The sequence below is a fragment of the Ictalurus furcatus genome, chromosome 16, assembly GCF_023375685.1.
Source record: "Ictalurus furcatus strain D&B chromosome 16, Billie_1.0, whole genome shotgun sequence".
NCBI classification, from domain to species: domain Eukaryota; kingdom Metazoa; phylum Chordata; class Actinopteri; order Siluriformes; family Ictaluridae; genus Ictalurus; species Ictalurus furcatus.
The window spans coordinates 410,969-432,003 of NC_071270.1; the positions used below are offsets into that span (position 1 = coordinate 410,969).

Sequence of the window (21,035 nt, forward strand, 5' to 3'; positions counted from 1 at the left end):
GTGTTAGAGTGACTAACTTACTTAAAGGTAAAGCCTGGTTAATACCTCTGCATCCTAGTCTCGGTAAACACCTGAGGGCATTGTGTGCTAGCGGTCGCGCGAGTCTGTACTTCTGCACGTTAGGGGACAGAAACTAAAAACCGAATTATAATCTATTGGAATGTCTAGGGGGAGGAAGTGGAGAGAGAAGAAGTATGTAGCTATACTATTTACTACTGGGTTCTAAAACACACAGATATGGTGCTATTAGGTATTAAAATCAACTAGACAGAGAACATTTTGGGAATTTTCATATTGCAGCTCAACACTTGTCTGTCTCCTGTCTATCTTGCTGCACGTCTGCATTTTCTAATGCGTTGTGTGAGGGATGCCATATTTGCAGACAGGTTGGAGTATTATATTTGTAATACTGCTCTAAATTCCACAGAAGATGGGTCAACTTCTTGTCAAAAATGTTTCTGGGTTTGTTATACCTCCTGACCACAACCAATCCATATTTGCCTGATGGATGGTTGACTCAGGATGTGTTAGGGGCAGTGGTGGGGGGCAGTGGTGACTTGATGGTTAAAGCTCTGGGTTACTGATCAGAAGGTCGGGGGTTCAAGCCCCAGCACTGCCAAGCTGCCACTGTTGGGCCCTTGAGCAAGACCCTTAACCCTCTCTGCTCCAGGGGGCACTGTATCATGGCTGACCCTGCGCTCTGACCCCAACTTCCTGACATACTGGGATATATGAAGAAAAGAATTTCACTGCGCATATGTATATGTGATCAATAAAGACTCATCATTAAGTGCTGTTAGGATTTTGGAAGTGTGTGAGTAGCTTCCAACTTAGTAGCTATCACTGATTAATACGAATGTTAGCCAAGGATAACGAGCACCTCAGTTCTTTCAGTCATCAACAGTGTACACAATGCAGTAATGGACAATGCAAATACACAATGCATCTTTAAGCTATGGTGTGTAAACTATGGCTGAGAAAACATGGCTGTCGTTCCTTTCCTCACCTTTGTGACAGAAAGTTCCGGAGTATGACGAAGCCCCACAGTCGCAGGTGAAACCGTTATGCTTGTCTAGGCACCGGCCCTGGTTCTGACACAGGTGCCCGTAGCTGCTGCAGTGGCCTGGGCATCTGGGGCGGACTCCGGGTGTGATCTTCGCTCGCTCCTCCAGATCCAACGTCTTCCCGTTCAACTTCAGCGACCGGATGCAGCCCAGGAAGCCCTTCTGCCTCGACGCGGTTCCTCCTGAAGAACACAACGAACAGGCGATGCATTTTTCTCACTACATCATATTTTATGAGGGGTGACATTATAAAGAGCCTCCAGCGCGCCCTGGGTTGATCTGTCAGATGGTATACGCTGTCAGCAACACTTTGTGAGGACGGTCGGAGCTGTTTTAAATAACAAGACGATGAAAAGAACGTTGTGGGTGGAACAGACTCAAAAGGCAAAGTCGTCTTTTGTCGAACGCGCAGTTTCTGTCTTTCTGAGTTCAACTCTGGCATCCGTGCCTATTCAAAACAAATGATCGGCGTGCTCTTTTCTCTTCTCATCAAAGCCCAACCTTCTGTCATTCTCCCAGCTTCCAATTCACAACCTCACGGTCCTTTGTATGTTAATTGCTGCGGGGAAAACACTCATTTTCAAATGCTGTTGCTGCGCCACTGTGTATGATGAGCTATTCACTTCCCATGCAAATTAAAGCAATTGGCACCGCCTTCGTATTACTCTTTTCCATCTTAATGTAAATTTCCTACCAGCAAAAAATAAAATCCAGTGTGCAAAGCAAGTCAAAGCATTCAGATACCCTGCTAGCTACTGATCATCGCATCTCATCAAAGAAAGAAGGAAAAAGTGGCATGAAAAACAGAAATCCATCAGAACTAACCTTCAAACCTATTTGGCTAAAATGAAATGACAAACTGCTCTGGAGGGTTTGTGAGCGTTGAACCACAAAACGGCCGTGTACAATACAACATTTTTGACAGGTACAAAACACAGATGACTCTAGGCCTTACTGAAGAATTATTGAAGAGAGCGTACAACATCACACACAGAGAGAGCGTACAACACCACACACACAGAGAGAGCGTACAACACCACACACACAGAGAGAGCGTACAACACCACACACACAGAGAGAGTGTACAACACCACACACACAGAGAGAGAGAGCGTACAACACCACACACACTGAGAGAGCGTACAACACCACACACACTGAGAGAGAGAGCGTACAACACCACACACACTGAGAGAGCGTACAACACCACACAACACACACAGAGAGAGTGTACAACACCACACACACAGAGAGAGAGAGCGTACAACACCACACACACTGAGAGAGCGTACAACACCACACACACACAGAGAGAGAGCGTACAACACCACACACACTGAGAGAGCGTACAACACCACACAACACACACAGAGAGAGTGTACAACACCACACACACAGAGAGAGAGAGAGCGTACAACACCACACACACTGAGAGAGCGTACAACACCACACACACAGAGAGAGTGTACAACACCACACACACAGAGAGAGTGTACAACACCACACACACAGAGAGAGAGAGAGCGTACAACACCACACACACTGAGAGAGCGTACAACACCACACACACAGAGAGAGTGTACAACACCACACACACAGAGAGAGAGAGCGTACAACACCACACACACTGAGAGAGCGTACAACACCACACACACTGAGAGAGAGAGCGTACAACACCACACACACTGAGAGAGCGTACAACACCACACAACACACACAGAGAGAGTGTACAACACCACACACACAGAGAGAGAGAGCGTACAACACCACACACACTGAGAGAGCGTACAACACCACACACACTGAGAGAGAGAGCGTACAACACCACACACACTGAGAGAGCGTACAACACCACACAACACACACAGAGAGAGCGTACAACACCACACACACAGAGAGAGCGTACAACACCACACACACACAGAGAGAGAGCGTACAACACCACACACACAGAGAGCGTACAACACCACACACACAGAGAGCGTACAACACAACACACACAGAGAGAGCGTACAACACCACACACACAGAGAGAGCGTACAACACCACACACACAGAGAGAGCGTACAACACCACACACACACAGAGAGAGAGCGTACAACACCACACACACAGAGAGCGTACAACACCACACACACAGAGAGCGTACAACACAACACACACAGAGAGAGCGTACAACACCACACACACAGAGAGAGCGTACAACACAACACACTGATAGCAAAAGAAATACAATACAATAAACATGTTTATATTATTTATACTGAGATGGGTTTAGTGATTCTGGTGCTAAGTTGGTGGTCAGGGCTGATGTTTTTTCGTGTATTTCCATGAGAGTACGTGCCACGCTGATCTCATAGTTACAATGGTGTTTAATAGGAGAAAAAAAATAAGAGAAATAAGAGAAAGAACTTCCTTTCTCACTCACAATTTTTCACTCACGCCCAACGTCATATTAACGAGAAATCTGAATTCTGGACTCCAGAATGCGATGTAGCTCTACGACATGTTTGTGTCAGGCTTGGCTCGGCTACACGGATAATCTTACATAGATAAGATAACGAGCATGATGGCTATGACAGCGGTATTAGCATGAAACTTGAAGCTTTGGAACTTGATCTTTATGTAGAAATGAAGTCTCATTTGCGCAACTCTCAGCAGGTATTCAGCAGCATTGTGGGTAATGTAGTAAACTCTAGCAGTACTCTGGTGTTCCATTTCACCGGCAGAATGGAAATCGTCTTATTGGACATTTTCAATCAGTATAAACAAACGGATTATTCTACCGCCGCAAGTCTGTTATAAGATTAGTCAGGATCCTGTTGGGTTTCTGTGTATAGAGTATCGTGACCCTGTGTTTAGCTGCTGGTGAGCAAGGCGATGGGAAAGGGGAGGGGTGTGCGCCCTCTGCTGGGCAAACAATTCACACCTCTCCACAATAACATTGGTTCAGAGATAAAATGGACAGCATGACTAAAGTCTTTTTGATAAAATAAAATAAGATTCTAACATTTAAACCTAGTAGGCTAGGTAAAAAAAAATACTAATGTGGAGTGTGACATCACAAATTAATTGAATGCTGAACATGGGCACCCCCAAAACAGGCAGAGATTCCATTGTAGTTGGTGTATTTTCCAGTGAAAACAGACCAACACGTTCATGAAATGAGTTTAAACTAAACTAAAAAAAAAAAACAAGGTCTACAGAATTTCATTACAAAATAAATCTTGGACACGACTGATGATCATATGTTAATTATACAAGATTCATATACAAGTATTTCACGGTGTAATTTAAAGAAGAACCACATAAGCATCCTGCCTTAAAATCCCCCCCCCAAAAAAACAAAAAACTGAAACACAGTCAGGGCTGAAATCAAGAAGAGCAGTCAGAGACAGATCACACATGAGGCCTCCTAGTGCTACTCTGCCACTTTTGTAGCCCATTACTTAGCAGCATTTCCTTAGCTAAGCTATTTATGATGAGGAAATTATGTCTCCAAATTACACTCATTACTGCCACTGAAACAGAGGTCTTGTAACATTAACTTGTCGAGGTAATTCTTGTAGAACTTCATGTGTACTTTTTGCAGTGATGATGTATTTAGGCTATATTTATTTATTTCATTGATGGAGAACCCGATCTACATTAGCGAATAAAACTTTGCATCGATGTCCCTATGAAACATGACAAGACAGTTTTAATTATACAGCACACAGGGCTTCTTCACGGCCAATTAGTCAACTAGCCATTCACATAGACCCCTGACTTGACAAATTTAAATCATGTACCTTTTTTTTTTTTTTTTTTTACACAACCCCAGTAGAGATGTAGACCGGATGGACATACGTCAGAAAACACAACTTCACATCGTGACCTCCGAGGCAGAGCAAGTACAGTAATGAATAAAGTTCTTATTATAATCCCTTCAAATGACTCTCATGTCAAAACAAGTCAACACTGCGGAGGGCATTAATACAGATAAACTAAGTGTGTAATCATATTCCATTTGTCTTGTGGTCAACTGCACCTCTAGTAACATTGAGAAAATTGGCATTTATTGGCATTTATTGGCATAAATGTCATATTCAGTGGATTGAATTTCTTTATTAGATGTGAGGAAACTGATGTATCTGTTCCTGAAGTAGTATATGCTGTAATAATGCTACGAATGCTAGCAATGCTAGGTCTGTGTAGTAAAAGCAGCTCAATGGACAAGCAGTATTAAAATATGAAGTTTTTCCCCTCACCAAGAACCTAAAATGCTCTTGTATTAGTATAATTATCATATCTCTGACACTGAGAAAGCCAACTCACTGACACAAACATTTTCATAAAGCAGCATACAGACCTAATGTTCAGAACAAGATCAAGAGGGGAACATGAGAGGAAAACACATCACATGCACTGATCACTGATGTGCTAGACAGTACACTCCACCACCATCATCAAAACTAAACAGAGGGAGTATCTTACTGAAGAATGCTGTTAATCTGCCTGCATCTGCTCCTGAAACCAGACATCAAGAGCTGAGAACATCTAGCCCTATGTGTTGAGAACCCCAGACTCAGAATAGCATACTCAGGCGAAGGTTCTGAAAATTAAGATGTAGACCGAAACTACTAACCAACTCGGACTACTGAGACCTAGATTATGACTATGAGTACTAACGATAAGAATGTAACTGTTAAAAGCAAAACTCAGATTTGTCATACTGAGTCTCAGTCCAAGAATCTAATCATCAACGCTGAGTCCTGGGACAAGAATTAAGCATCAAAGGTAAAACTCAGGCCAAGACTCTAAATGTCTATGCGGAGACACAGGTCAAGAATCTACATAGCTATAAAAGGTCAAACTCGGGCTAAAAGTCTTATATCAATTCTGAGACCCAGTCCAAGAGTCTAAGTACCAAGACTGAGACCCAGTCCAAGAGTCTAAGTACCAAGACTGAGACCCAGTCCAAGAGTCTAAGTACCAAGACTGAGACCCAGTCCATGAGTCTAAGTACCAACACTGAGACCCAGTCCAAGAGTCTAAGTACCAAGACTGAGACCCAGTCCATGAGTCTAAGTACCAACACTGAGACCCAGTCCAAGAGTCTAAGTACCAACACTGAGACCCAGTCCGAGAGTCTAAGTACCAAGACTGAGACCCAGTCCAAGAGTCTAAGTACCAAGACTGAGACCCAGTCCATGAGTCTAAGTACCAACACTGAGACCCAGTCCATGAGTCTAAGTACCAAGACTGAGACCCAGTCCGAGAGTCTAAGCATCATCATGTTGCTTTAATGTCTCGTCACAGTGTTTTTATTTGATTTCGAAAAGCATAATAGTTCAAAACCTTAGAAATGCAATAAACGTATACTTCACCATCTGTGTATTTTTAATGCCTTTGATAGACATTTAATTATGTTATCTAATTATGTTTAAATTTGGCTAATTCAGCCTGAAAAAAAAAAAGTTTAAACAGCTTGAATAGTTTCTCACATTTCCAGTCCATCCACGTTGATCCCTGACTATTAACGGTAAGAAATAAAAGGTTATTACTATATTTACTATCCAGAAGAATAAAGAAACTGCTGAGAACAGAGTCTATAGTAAAAGTGTAGAATGACGATCCAACACAGATGTCTCCCATGTGTCTTTTTCACAATATATTCTATATGCACTCTGAATAAATGACCTTTTTATGTGTTCCAACAGAATACATGACTGAATACATTTAGGAAGGTTCCGTATAATGAGTATTCAAACTATTCTGCATGACCCTGCTGAGACCCCAAACCCAGACTTTGAGTGCTGACACAGTCTTGCTGTATTTGTTGTTCTTTCTTTTGTATTTTTTTTTTGTAGTGTCGTCTTTTGCTCTCTCTGTGCAAGAGTGGTTTAGGATGATAAATTTGTGCACTGTTTCTCTTACCCACAAAGAGCTGGCTGTTGAGCTGGAGGTGGATGTGTCCCTCAGTGGGGGCTTTCTGCACTGATCCGGGGTAATGGTCCACACTCAGAGACGCCTCTTTGACGTTCCGCTCGGCTACCACGTGGTGCCAGCGCTCGTCGTTCAGAGGGACCGGAGTCTTCACGCGCACCTCCAATGGCCCGTTTCCCACGTCGAAGGAGAAAACGACTTCGGTCGGTACTGGAAACAGACACGGGGAACTTATTTATTTATTCACTTACTAAAGAATGACACGTCATACTTTTATCCATTTATAGGTACTTTTATTGCTGTGAGACGTCCATCAAACAAGAAGTCTTTCCCTAACAGAATAAGTTTCTCCTCTTGTAAAAAATTATAATGCAGCTTTCCATGTTCCTATGTTATCCTTCCTATAAACATTCTCATTATTCATACGTTACATAAATGCATACAAACAGAAAACGTCACCATGTATAACACGTCCATGTTTATGAGCGCCTACTATAGAAACGATACGATACTGTAGCCATTCATTTAAACATTTCTGTTTATAAACATTAATATATATTACACACGAACCCTTCTGATCCGATAATTCAACCACGCTGTGGATTAACCATCACATTCCAACATAAAAATAGCCGTTATAATTAAAGGTGCATAAAAATGCCCGGTGTCATAACCGAACATATCCAAATCAAAGTATTAATCTAGATGACTGCAGAAACTTCTAGAACATTCCTTAAAAATGGAGTTGTCCTCAGGAGTTTATCACACCACTGTTGGTAAACATTTCCACCTGATATGCTGAATCCCTTTAAAACATCTAAGGGAACATGTTATTAATCAGGCAGCTGGAAATAGTGTAGTGATACCTGTATAAAATCACACCTCTCGTTCAAACTGAGTTTCTGTTCCAGATTTGCACCGGAGCTCTGGCTGCTTTTCTTCACTGTCGTAATGAGATGTGATTATCAAAAGGTGTAAAAGATCAAGTCTGGGGAGAAACAAATGCGGGAAGGTGTGTAGCTCGAAAATAAAGTCATGGAGGGAAAATGAAGCGGGAACAGAAAGCCGCAGGTCTTTAATCTCTGCGCGGGTTTTAAAATGTTGTGGGTTTTTTTTAAATTTTTTTTTTTAATCTGCCTTTGGATGAGAAAACCCTGACGCTCGAGGTTTACAGTCGGAGATGAAAGAAACTTGATGCTTTTCCTTTCTTTCCGGCAAGACCACTTTCTCAAACGGAATTAAATTCAGCTGAGCGTTTAGAGCAAAACACTTTTGGCTGCGTTTCAAAAATGAATATGTTATTTCAGGTCAGTTCTGGGATAACTTTACACTTGCGTCAACACAATTCGACTCCAGCGACTTGTCCAGTTTGAAACTGTTTCCTTATGGACTCGGGCTTGCTAATATATTAATATCGCACATATACGGTAATGACGAAGAAAGCCTTTCTGCTCGTGCTGTATGTTTAAAGCCATCTGTCTGTATGTTCCTCTCCAATAATCCTTCATCTCGTTCTACCCGAATGCCTTCCTGTAGCAGCTGTTCTGCTGATTTTGTGTAAGACTCGTCCCCGGCTGGAGCGCACGGTTTGAGGGGAGAGGGAGAGAGAGAGACAGAGAGAGAGAAGAGCGCAGTCTGTCATCGAGCGGATCCGTGCTGCCGAGAACAATAGCGCGGAATCGCTGATCGTGTGTTAGGAGCTGTTTGTTATTCACAGCACGTCCGAGCAGGTCCGCGTACAGCACAGGCGCAGTGCAGCGACTCCAGACAAACAATAAATACACACACAAAACATCCCACACTGACAAAAAGATCTAATGATGACCTCTCTGTCAATATCTCTAATATCTATCAGCAGCCTGGTATTCCGCATCAGGGAACAGGATCCGCGGATCATTTCATCACACGCCGCCGCTGTACTCGGCTTCCCGGGTGTCCTTTTTCGGGTTAACGTCTCTCTCCACTCAGAACAATGGGAGGTTAATTGAGCTCTTTCGGCTAAAGGATGTGTCATTATAGCAAAGCAAGCTTCCGGGCCATGTTCAGGTCTTCCCCCGCTCTACACTCATCCATCACACCAATCTCTTATGGGCTAAAAATTTTACGCTCCTTATTTTAATGAGGTTCATGCTTTTACGAAAGTGTCCACACTTACAAATACTATACATACATACATATATATATATATATATATTAGGAAATTATAGAATAAAATCACCCCCAATTTACATGCATTACTTTAATTTAGCATAAGCCAATATCCTGACTTCTAAAAAAAGAAAATAAAAAAAAAAGTATTCATTTTTTTTGGTGACAGACTCAACACCTTAGATTTTTATTTAAGTTGTAAAAAGTTGTAACAATAAAACGCCTTTAGATAATAGATAAATAGATAAATTTAGATAAAAAATAAAACGCTATTTATTTATTTGTTTGTTTTTGGGTGCTGTTATACTTGCAGAATTTAATTGTGTACATGTGAAGGATATTCCTTTTTTTTTAATTATATTTTGTATATACGTTTATTTAAAAAAAAAAATTCCTCATGGCATTCCCACACACAGACAATCCGTTTACTTGTTAATATAAGTGATATTTAGAGAAAATAAAAATTCCTATGTTGTCCAATTTTAAGTCAGTGACGAAGCTGGATATGTTTACAAACATCGACTACGTGTACGTGCGCATCACACTCCGGTTAAGGTCTATATTCGGGTTGCAGCCATATTCTGAATACGGTGTTTATATGCGTACAGGCATCGGAATATTCCTGTATACATTCCTAAATATCTAACCTACAGCTAAGCTTCTGTCAGCACCTACAATTCCTTGTGGACTGAGCATGCGCGTATATCTCCTTTCAGTGGATTTTCTGAATAAGGTGTTACGACAAATACAACAAGTTTCCAATTAAAACACGGGTGTGAATCAGAATCTGTGGAATCAGAATATCGTCTCAGTCTAAATCGGACATTCGGATTGCGGCGTTTGCATGACTCGTTATTAATCAGAATATTGCCAAAATTCCGATTCATATCAGAATATTGATGTGCACGGAAACATAATCAATGTGTGCACGAAAAGTCTAAAGGCTATGAAAATCCTGTGGGCTTTCACAGAAGTCGAGTAGAGTGCGCTGGACAAGTCACAGCTCAGATGGTATTATAAGAGAGGCACGCATGATTATTTACACTCAAGTGGATTTCAAAACAAAAGAGACGAAAATGTCTAGCCTGTGTGCTGAAATTTCCCCTGAGAGGCAGCGTTGCACTCGGCCTGTATATTCAGGCGACGGCTCCTCCAGATTATTTTTCCATCGAGGATAAGAGCCACATACGTTTTGTAAATAGGATTTGTCAAAAAAAGAACAAAAAAGAACAAACATACGAACAGAGACAAACAGCAAAAAAGAATCGAATGAACAAACACGCGCTTCTCCAGAGCGCCCTTGATTTGCTTGAGATGAAGAGCACTTTCAGGATTCTTTCCGTTACTTTGGCTACACTGTATATTATTTTATTAAAGTATCCGCTGCTGTTTATTTAATATTTAGTATCAGTTGCACATTTGTCAAATTGGAACTGTCAAACCATCAAACATCCTTCATCATGCACGCAGTCCATCTCCATACAATTCGCCTCCGTTTTCCACAATCTGGCATCTCAGTTTTTAATAATCATCCAACGGAAGCTCCTTTCCACCACTTTAAGTGAAAATAAAAACATTTACGAGTTTAATTTGTATCGTATCACAGCGCTGTTGGATTCTCAATTCTGATCCAGTCAGAAAGTGTTCGTTTTCTATAGTGACGGTTAAGGCTCTGGGTTACTGATCAGAAGGTCGGGGTTTTGAGCCCCAGCGCTGCCAAGCTGCCACTGTTGGGCCCTTGAGCAAGGCCCTTAACCCTCTCTGCTCCAGGGGGCGCTGTATCATGGCTGACCCTGCACTCTGACCCCAACTTCATAACATGCTGGGGTATGCAAAGAAAAGAATTTCACTGTGCTGTAATGTGATCAATAAAGACTCATTATCATTATACAGGGACTTTATAATGGATAGGAAATTTTTAAGTAGATTTAAAATTGTGTGTTGTTGTTTCGTGAAGAAATATGTATAAATGTTGACATGGTGAATCTTTCTTTAAGTGAATTAGACATTTATTTACGGAAGGAGTCTCCAGTGTTAGTGCTTTCTGGTGCTTAGGACAGAAGGATTTGTGCTTTCTGGTTTCTCAGTAACATGACAAGCTACATTATTATTATTATTATTATTATTATTATTATTATTATTATTCAAGAAAGAGAAAAAAGAGAGGCTGGTGTATAATGTATAATGTAAGTAATAACAGGAAATAAGTTGTTTTGTTGGACGTTCCAATGACATTAATGTAACTAATGAGGAAATGTATGGTGTGCTGCTCATTAATATAAAAAATTGTAGCAGGAGATTGTAATGGAGAAACAGATTTGTCCAAATACAGATGGGAAAAAATCGCTTTGTTGCGTGTGTCCCGAGCCAACTTCGTAATTCAGGGTTTCTCAAAAGCTAATCTGTTTCAGTTTGAGAACATTTTAAGTAACACCTGATGAAGGAAAGACCTTTTTTTTGTGGCAGTGGATATTCTTGTGCACTTTTACAACAGGAAGCGCAATTCACTCACAGCTCAGCTCGATTCGGATGAAGTCTTTAATTCCCAGGTTCTCGAGGAACACGCCGCTGGAGGAGGAGGTCTTGAAAAAGAATGAAATATCAGCACTGAGCTCCCCGTGGAACGTGGGGAAGTGGAGGTAAGAAGTCTCCTTATCGAAGTGGGCCGCGTTCCAGAAGTCATCTGCAGAGAGAAAGCATTTAGGGAGGCGCCACACCATCGAGAGCTCCAGAAGCCTTTAGTCATCATTTGAAGTGTAACTCGATATAGAGATGCTTTGAGAAGTTTCACTGAGGAGCAGGAGGCTCAGAGTCTTACACAACTGTATTTCTGTGCGTTTAGTTTTTGGTACATATTTCTACCTCTGTGGGTTTTTTGTCGTTGTTGTGTTTCCCAGTGTTTCTAGGGGTACAGTGATAAGGTTCATATTTACAGTTGAGGTCATACGTTTACATACGCCTTGCAGAATCTGCAAAATGGTGATAATTAAGAAAAAGAGAGATCATAAAAAATGGCATTTTGGTTTTTTTCTTTAGTTCTGCCCGGAAGAAACTATTTCACATAACAGATGTTTACATATAGTCCACGAGACACGATGATAACTGAATTTACACAAATGAACCAGTTCAGAAGTTTACATACGCTCGATTATTAACACTGTGTGTCGTTACTTGGACGATCAACGCCTGTGTGTATGTTTCACGAGTCCCTTGTTTGTCCTGAGCAGTTAAACTGCCCACTGTTCTTCAGAATATTCCTCCAGGTCCTGCACGTTCTTTACTCTTCCAGCATCTTCTGCCTATTTGACCTCTTTTTCCGACAGCGGCTATATGACGTCGAGATCCATCTTTTCATGCTAGGGACGACGGAGGGACTCGTACATTACACTATTACACAAGGTGCAAACACTCAGTAATGTTCAGGAAGGCAACACAGTGCATTAAGAGCCAGGGGGGTGTAAACTTTTGAACAGGATGATCGGTGTAAATTGTTATTATTTTGTTTAAAGGTCTTCTTTTTTCATTTCGTACCGCCCTTCAGAAGCTACATAAGATATTTACATGTTTCCCAGAAGACAAAAATTGCCTTCGCGCGCATCAGTGAATGTTTGCACCTTTAGTAATAGTTGTGTACGAGTCCCTCCGTCCTGTGGACTATATGCAAACATCTGTTATATGAAATAGTTTATTCAGGGCAGAACTAAGATGAACATTTCGCAGGTTCTGCAAGTCGTACATAAACTTATGACCTCAACTGTAATTAACTTCCTGTTTAGATCTTCAGGTTGAACGTAATTAACTAATATTTCAAGCACTAAAGTGACAGATACGGGTACAGGTACGGGTACAGATACGGGTACAGATAGTGTCATGGTTTTTAACTCTTGGCTAAGACTGGGTTGGAGCTGGTGTGATAAACGGATGTGAGAATAGAGTTTCAGAATAAATGATGACCGAGCCCTTGTATGTTTCAGTTTCACGACAACTATCTGCTGCTTGTCTGTCTCATAGCATGTGGTTTAAAAGGCAGTATACATTACTAGGTTACCATTGCCATTAGGCGAATGATTGAACTGAATACCACCGGGCGTAAAATATCACGTCAAAATACGTTTACAGATAACGTGTTTATCCACGCCGCTGTATTTTCCGCTGCCGTTTGTGTCGAGACTGGCTTCAAATATCGACCAGATTAACGGATCTCATCAAGTGGCTTTCGATTCAGACTTCATACTTAACAATTAAGAATGAATACTGCGCAAGTAGGCAGCACTTTCAGTCCCACTCTGGGATACGCCGTTGTGACTACTACATACTCTTCAGAATATTCGTGAAATTTTGGTACTTACTGTCACCGTAGCACTGGAGGGGACCGACCCGATACGCTGCCTCTGACCCCGGCCTGCTCACGTCCCCCATCGCTAACAGCCTGACAGGCAAATGGTCTTTATGAGAGAGGACGCCGGAATCGTTCAGCCTGTCCAAAACAAAACAGAAGACACTCAAACTCTGTAACTGCTTTTTATGCTTTTAAAGTCAAAAGCTTGTCATTACAGTCGTTCCGGCACGACGTGCACACACTAGAAACAACCAACACCGGAGATTGATTCACTTACACTGCACGTACTTTACCCATTTCTACAGTAACCGAGCCAGTGGGAAGAGGTCGCTAAAGACTGGAGCGTGTCACTGCTTCCCTGTCTTTTTAAGTTAGAGATGCTTTTACTTCTCTGTGAGACATCAAAGACATCAGGCTTACTAGCAGCCATTAGTTTATCAGTGAGGACTTTTTCCTTCTGACACAAACCAACCATTTCAATTTAAATATAAACTTTTTCAAACCCTGTTGTGTTTTTAAATTTTTTTTTGTTTTTTTACATTTTGTACAGACTTCTATTAAACATGTATTTTTAAAGTAAACGCGATTATAGCTGTATAATCTGGAAATCGCAGGATTCAGTACCAGTCGTCGAGGTCGCGGTCACAGTTGCAGAAGTGCTCCGGATTCACGCAGTCGTCGTGGACGGCACAGCCGCACTGCTGAGTGCCCGGTGCTGCCCCTGCCCAGTACGTGTGGGCGTCTCCCGACCGGCCCACCCACCAGGTAAACGGCGCACCGTCTGCAAAAAGCCAATCATCATCCGTGATGCAGGAAAAAACAGGTTTACTTTTGAACACCCGATACCGATTACCGGCCGATACATCGGCGCGTCTCTAATCTGAATACAGCATATCAATAACAAACCTAAAACATATAGCCAAAGACACGTGAACAGACATTCACATACCATAATAATAGGAAGATTTCTCAGAAAACATTACATTAATTAAGGCATAATTGCACAATCTGTCACATGTATTTAATGAAGCAGTTTTTAGTTGCGATGTATTTACATATTTAACTTGAAAAGAATGGATCATTTCTACATCATTACCTTATAAAAATGTGTAATAACACCGCATTATGGTAAGTTCTGCTGTCCGGGGTTCGGTGTGTATTTTAAAATCCAATACGGCTGAGTAATTAGTGCTTATTGTACTCTATAAAATAACACTCAGTTGTAAATACCCTAGTCTCATTAAATACATCAACCGGCTGAAACAGTGGAGTCAGATTTTATAAAAGTGCTTGTGTGGACAAGCAGCTTCAGCTCGAACCCCAAACCCTAAGCAGAACTTGTGTGTGTGTGTTTTTTTTTTAAACACCGGGGAGATTGGCATTGATTTGTCTCTCGTCTGCTCACATCCATCCATCTCGAGTTGTCTGCCTCTGCTTTGGGAGAAGCGTGCACTCTCATTACTCTTCATCTGACATTTAGGGCATTATTTATTTATGTCCGACACTGTCTTTCTTCTCGGCTCATCAGCATCCGCGCTAATGAGACAACTAATAGGCAGCGATTTACGCCAGAGTGCTCGGGCGTCTCCTGTTTGTTCAGAAGGCCGAGAGAACAATTATCGTAGCACTCGACCTTTAAGAGGCCGCGCACGTATATACGCCTGTAATTGGACCGGGACAAAAACAAACAAACAGCAATACAGTGGGAAAAAAGGAAAATAATGAATATTTACACACAAACACACCATCGGCATGCAACCAGCTTGATGTTAAGTTCTATATTATGTATTTTACATGTTATAAATGGCTATAAAATCAAAACCTGCCTCGACATCACGGACATACAATACATATAAAATAAAACACGGTTATAGCTACAGTATACAGTTATAATAATCCATGAGTGGTACTGTACGTAAATATGAACTAATGATGAGTTAAGGCATGTACTAATCAGGAAGTATGAATTCATGCGTGAATAATGACCGCTTTAAGTACATGTTAGTACACGTTCGTTAGACGTGCATTAATTTCAATTAAACGTGCATTCATTTCAAATCGAATGTAGAAAGACGCACTAACAATAAACACTGATAATTTGATCTCAGCGCCATCCGGCGATGTTCGTGTGCGCAGCTGCATATGCCAAATTATATAAACTATTTGAAATGATGTATGTTTATTTCATGGTCTTTCTTACAGAGTTGATTCAGTTTGATTTAGTTTACATGTTATGTGTTAATGAATACATTAACCAGCTAACCTCCCAGCAGCTCCATCAAACCCCTTCAGATGATTCAGAATGCTGCAGCGCGCCTCGTCTTCAACCAGACCAAGAGAACCCATGTCACACCCATCTTCATCTCCTCCACTGGCTTCCTGTAGCCGCCCGCATCAAATTCAAGGCCTTGATGCTCACCTACAAGACCTTGTCTGGAACAGCGCCCCCTACCTCAACTCTCACCTGAAGGCTTACGCTCCCTCTCGCAATCTGCGATCGATGAGCGACCGACGTTTAGTAGTTCCAACTCAGCGCGGCTCGAGGTCCCTTTCAAGAACCTTCACGCTAACTGTTCCTCAGTGGTGGAATGAACTTCCAACCTCAATCCGGACTGCAGAATCTCTCACCATCTTCAAAAAACAGCTAAAGACCCACCTCTTCCATGAACACCTAACCAACTCATAATAAAAAAAATGAATTACTCTGGCACTTACACCTCGACTCTGCACTTTGCTTCTTCTGGAACTCAATTAACGGATCTTGTACAGTAGCACTTCTTGTACTGTTCTCTGCTTGATATATCACTTTGCTTGTATTCTTATCATTTGTAAGTCACTTTGGATAAAAGCGTCCGCTAAATGAATAAATGTGAATGTTTATGTAAATAGCACTCATGCACTAACATGCACTTAAGGTGGTCGTTATTCACGCGTGAATTCATAAGACTTCATTAGTTCCTGATTAGTACATGCCTTAACTCGTCTTTAGATCAACAATTTTTAAAATGTATTAATGAACGATACATCATACTTTTTAACCATTTATAGTTACACGAATGTCGAAGAACATCCGCAAGACATATTGGTTCCCGTTAGCGCGTACGCTATAGTGGCTATAAACAGCCGTTCCCTCTCAGTCTGTCTTCTGGTTTTTCTGTTGAACCTAATATATGGAATTCAATTCGCGTCAAAAGTATCAAGACGAAAAACAAACAAACAAACAAACAAACAAACAAAAACACCAACAACCATAGCTAGTCAGTTTGTTCCTAGGAAACTGGAAATTCCTCTGTCCTGAAGACGTCCTTTTACAAAGTGCTGACACTGGAGACTCCTTCATCTCCTTATAAAAAGCTTCGAGACCTTTTACTTTGTTTACATACTGTAACAACACATTTGTTTATCTGTTTTGTTGAGAATGCAGCAACTTCCTGTCCACGAGTAGTGACTATATTGGAATGAGTGCATTTAAGGTGGACTGCTGTCAGAGCCGCTGTTACAGAAAAATCAACCAACACGTCCTGACCAAATCCCATTTGAGAATTCAGCATGGCTGTGGTATAATACGTAACAGAACCTGATGGTGAAAGCGCTCTGATATGAGTAAGAACTTATATATATATAAAAATAATAATAAAAGTTTAATTATTTGGAAAAATAATCGAATCGTCTTGTCTGCTTTGCACTCTACGTGATTGACGGCACAGTTTTTTAATAAGTCTGTACTTTCATTGTGAGCAAGTGAAGGAGGACGGGGTCGATACTCTTAATAAAAAAGGCTTACCTGGTGTGTTCAGGAGGCGTGACTTTTTGCAGTGGTAGGAGAGTTCCTGTTCGCAGCGCTCGGCTCGGGTAATTACGGCCGCGAGCTGCTCGGCGTCGGCAGAATAGTTAAAGGAGGCCAAATGCTGAGCGCTCCCCGAGGACGCCCGTAATTTGGTGAGCTCGGTGTTATTGTGTTGGATCACCGTCCAAGCTTTATCTGCAGTTTTTCGTGGGAGAGATGAAGGGAAGCGGGGGATCGTTACGTGTGATTATGCAAACGATAACGAGGACACAACAAGGTGGGCCGCGCTCTAAGGTGACCTTTGTTTTGACAAACCACAGGCTACGGCAACGTTCCCTAAATTGCGCTAAATTACAGAGCGGAAATCCTCCAGAGTCGAATAAAAGGAACGATTCACACAATAATCACATTTACACAATTACAAACTTCCCTTTTGGCACGAATGGAGCTACTGAATAGAGGCGTTTTTTTTTGTTGTTGTTGTTTTTTGTGTTAAAATTGCAGGTGGATGCTGAGGCCACGCGGCTAACGAGTGACGGAAAACTATGACCAACACATACACTCTTGTGTTTGTGAAAAAATATATTCATTGTCCATTAACTGTTGAAATCATCTGCATGTTTATTCTAGATTTGCTTCAGAAACGTTTACGTCTGTTGTGTATTTAAAATTTTTACACAGATTCGATCGATATTCTAGTATTTTATGTATTAACTATTTATGTATTACTTAACCAAACTAACATGCATTAACATCATACACAAATAACTGTCCTGACCTTCGGACTGGGACAAACATTCAGTGTTTAACGTGAACACGGCTATCTGTATATACAAATGCTAGGTAATGTTAGATTTTAAAAAAAGCACGATTTTTCATGAACATCACGACGAAAGCATGAACACGTTCTTGTTTTCCTATTATTTGTTAGCTACGTTCATAGACGTGAAATACTGGCTGCGTCCTAAATCGCGTACCGCGACAGTACTTACCTGCAGTGCGTTCGATTCAGTACCTACTGCTCGGCCGTTGATACAGTACGTACTGATCAGTATATAAAACAAACATTAAAAAAATAAAAAACTCCAGTTTGTTTTGCAGTACTATGGACGGCGCGATGTCCGCCGGTCACACATTTACCTGACATGTTGCAGTAGATGAGCTGCGGCTTGATGGGTCCGCTTCCATCCACGTCTATGTGGTACAGCCCTGACGTGTTCCCTCTGTGCTTGTATGCCTCGCATGACGCCTCGTAAACAGCTGGTAAAGATGGGAACCACAGTTAGCCTTCCTGATCCAGACACATGGAAAAATAAATCCCACAGAGGAAGATGTAAATGCCGCATCTCCAGTTGCTACTTCCCCATGAAAATGTGTCTCATAGAGCTGAGATAATGAAGTGTGACAGTCCTCATTAGGGCCTCCACATGCGGGCCTGTAGAGTAAACAGCTCAATACGTGTCAACCTCGAAAACACGATGGATCAGGACGAGGTGAAGGCGGCGTCTCGGATAATGCGCTGTTCACGCCTGCGAGCACGCTGCCTACGCGCTCGCCTAAACTGCTCGCCCGATACCGCTTTTGCGTTCCTGCCCTAGATTATCCGGTGGCAGAACAGGAAAGGGTTTCTGGAGCGTGGACACGTTCCTCCCGGAAATTTGCTCAATGCTTTGCTCCGCTGGATTTGAATCGGAGCTCGATGATTAGCAATCTTCAATATGGATTAGCAATCAAGGCTCATGGTTTGTAAGGACTTGGTACTGATCATCTTCAAGCCAGGAGTAGTGACTCGACTGAGACCAAACCTAGCTTGTAATATTGCACCAAAACCAAGCAAAACAAAATAAATCCACTAAAATGTATCTAAGATGTTCCTCCGTGGGAAGGTAGTCTCTCTAGAATGGATTTCTCCAGTGGGGAAGTGAATGTAAATACCTTTAACACGGTTTAAAGATACTGATTAGACCTTAGGGGTGCCCATATTCGCGTTTTATTCGTAGTTGCCCAACAAAAACTCTCACAGACCACTCTGACATGAACACCTACGTACATCCTTACTCTTTCATGCAATTATTAACACCACATCTTCTTTTCCTAATCTTTACCTGTCCAGTTAGCGTGAGTCTGTGCCCACTCTAGCCTCAGAAGACTGGAACTTCTACCGTTTTAGCCCAACCACTCGGTTCAGCTCCAGTGTTTTTTTGTTTTTCGCACCGTTTGGTGTAAAGTCGAGTGCAGAGATGAGTGTTGTGTGTGAAAATCTCAGGAGATTCTAAAACACTCAACCCAGTCTGTCTGGCACCAATGACCATTGAACACTGACCAACACATACACAATTACATTTATCGCATTTAGCCTTATCCAGAGCAACTTACATTTACCTCATTTATACTTCTGAGCAGTTGAGAGTTAAGGACCTTGCTCAAGGGCCCCAATAGTGCCGGCTTGGCGGTGCTGGGGTTTGAACTCATGACCTTCTGATTAGTAGTCCAACGTCTTAACGTGTCAATACACTGCATGGCCAATACAATACCTGCCGCACTTTTTAACCAATGAAATGGGTTTCTAGGCAACCCGAACATGGGACTGGGCAGCATACTGGAGTTTTTACTTCCGTGGTGGGCTAGCTAATAAATCATAAAGATTGGACAAATCTTCAGGGTATGATCCTACTGACAAGCAATTGTAAAGTTTAGTACAATGCCCTCCATTAATATTGGCACCCTTGGTGAATATGAGCAAAGAAGTTTGTGAAAAATTATCTTTATTGTTTAAATTTTTTATTTAAGAAAGATTTATTTTGGGATAAACCTGTGTTGTGTTTGTGTGTTTGTTCGATATCCATGAGAGCAGAGAATTTTTGTGTTTTTGTTTTTTTTTAAACAAAAGATCAAAAGGATAAACAATAAAGACAATTTTTCACAGACTTCTTTGCTCATATTTACCAAGGGTGCCAATATTAGTGGAGGGCGCCGTGTGTTTCTGAGTGAATCTGGGCTTAGGTCCCCACTGAGACGCAGCACACAGCTGTCTCTTGAGTGTTGCGTATTGTCGTTAATATCGTGAATACTGTGTCAAACAAAGAGACCTCAGAATGAACCACCTGCATCTTGTTCTGTCTTGAGGATCCAAGACAAAATGTAATTGGAAAAGGTTGTTTTAATTAACGTCTGATCTAAATCTGAGGAGAATGAATAAATTAAGCAAAATCAATATGAAATCATTTTCCCTGTATGCATGAGTCAAAACCATATTTACGGACAGGTTTTGAATATCATCACTAATTAGGCTCCATGACAACCTGGATACAAGCCCAGACCTGCAATTACTCTTGAGAACAATTTATTTTAAGGATAATGTGCCAATATCATGTCCTCGCACTCTTCCTGAGCAGATTTTACACTTTGGTGTAACACTTCGGTTGTTAATCAAAAACATTATCAGCGTCAGATTGAGCACAAAATAGCAGATTTGTCCTTTTATTTTTTTCTTTAATCCTGAGGGTAACTTGGCACTGAGTGATGATCAGACACGCACACTTGAGTTGTGCTTTTAAATGTGCAAAGTTATTCAGTGGTCTTGGCGTCGCCTGAGTTCGAATACTGTTTTTGACGTCTTCTTGAGACCTTTTCCGCATGACTGGAAAGTGTACGTCACCTACAACACTCGCGGTACGAAACGGAGGAGAGGAAGGGAAAAAAAGAAGCAGTTCAAATGATTTCCCCACTTCACTTGAGCTAATGAAGTATTAAAATGGCCCATACGATG

At 41.5% G+C, this 21,035-nt stretch overlaps 1 protein-coding gene across 1 annotated transcript in view; it reads right to left on the reverse strand.

Moving 5' to 3' along the window:
* cntnap3 (contactin associated protein family member 3) overlaps positions 1-21,035 on the reverse strand; it is a 118,468-nt gene that overhangs the window by 16,217 nt on the left and 81,216 nt on the right. Inside the window, exons 12-18 of the mRNA XM_053645473.1 lie at positions 18,407-18,526; positions 17,264-17,461; positions 14,104-14,260; positions 13,490-13,617; positions 11,653-11,823; positions 6,984-7,202; positions 1,007-1,246 (exon numbers count right to left, since the gene is read on the reverse strand). Coding sequence (XP_053501448.1) covers positions 1,007-1,246; positions 6,984-7,202; positions 11,653-11,823; positions 13,490-13,617; positions 14,104-14,260; positions 17,264-17,461; positions 18,407-18,526 — 1,233 coding nt within the window. The remainder of the gene's footprint in view (positions 1-1,006; positions 1,247-6,983; positions 7,203-11,652; positions 11,824-13,489; positions 13,618-14,103; positions 14,261-17,263; positions 17,462-18,406; positions 18,527-21,035) is intronic.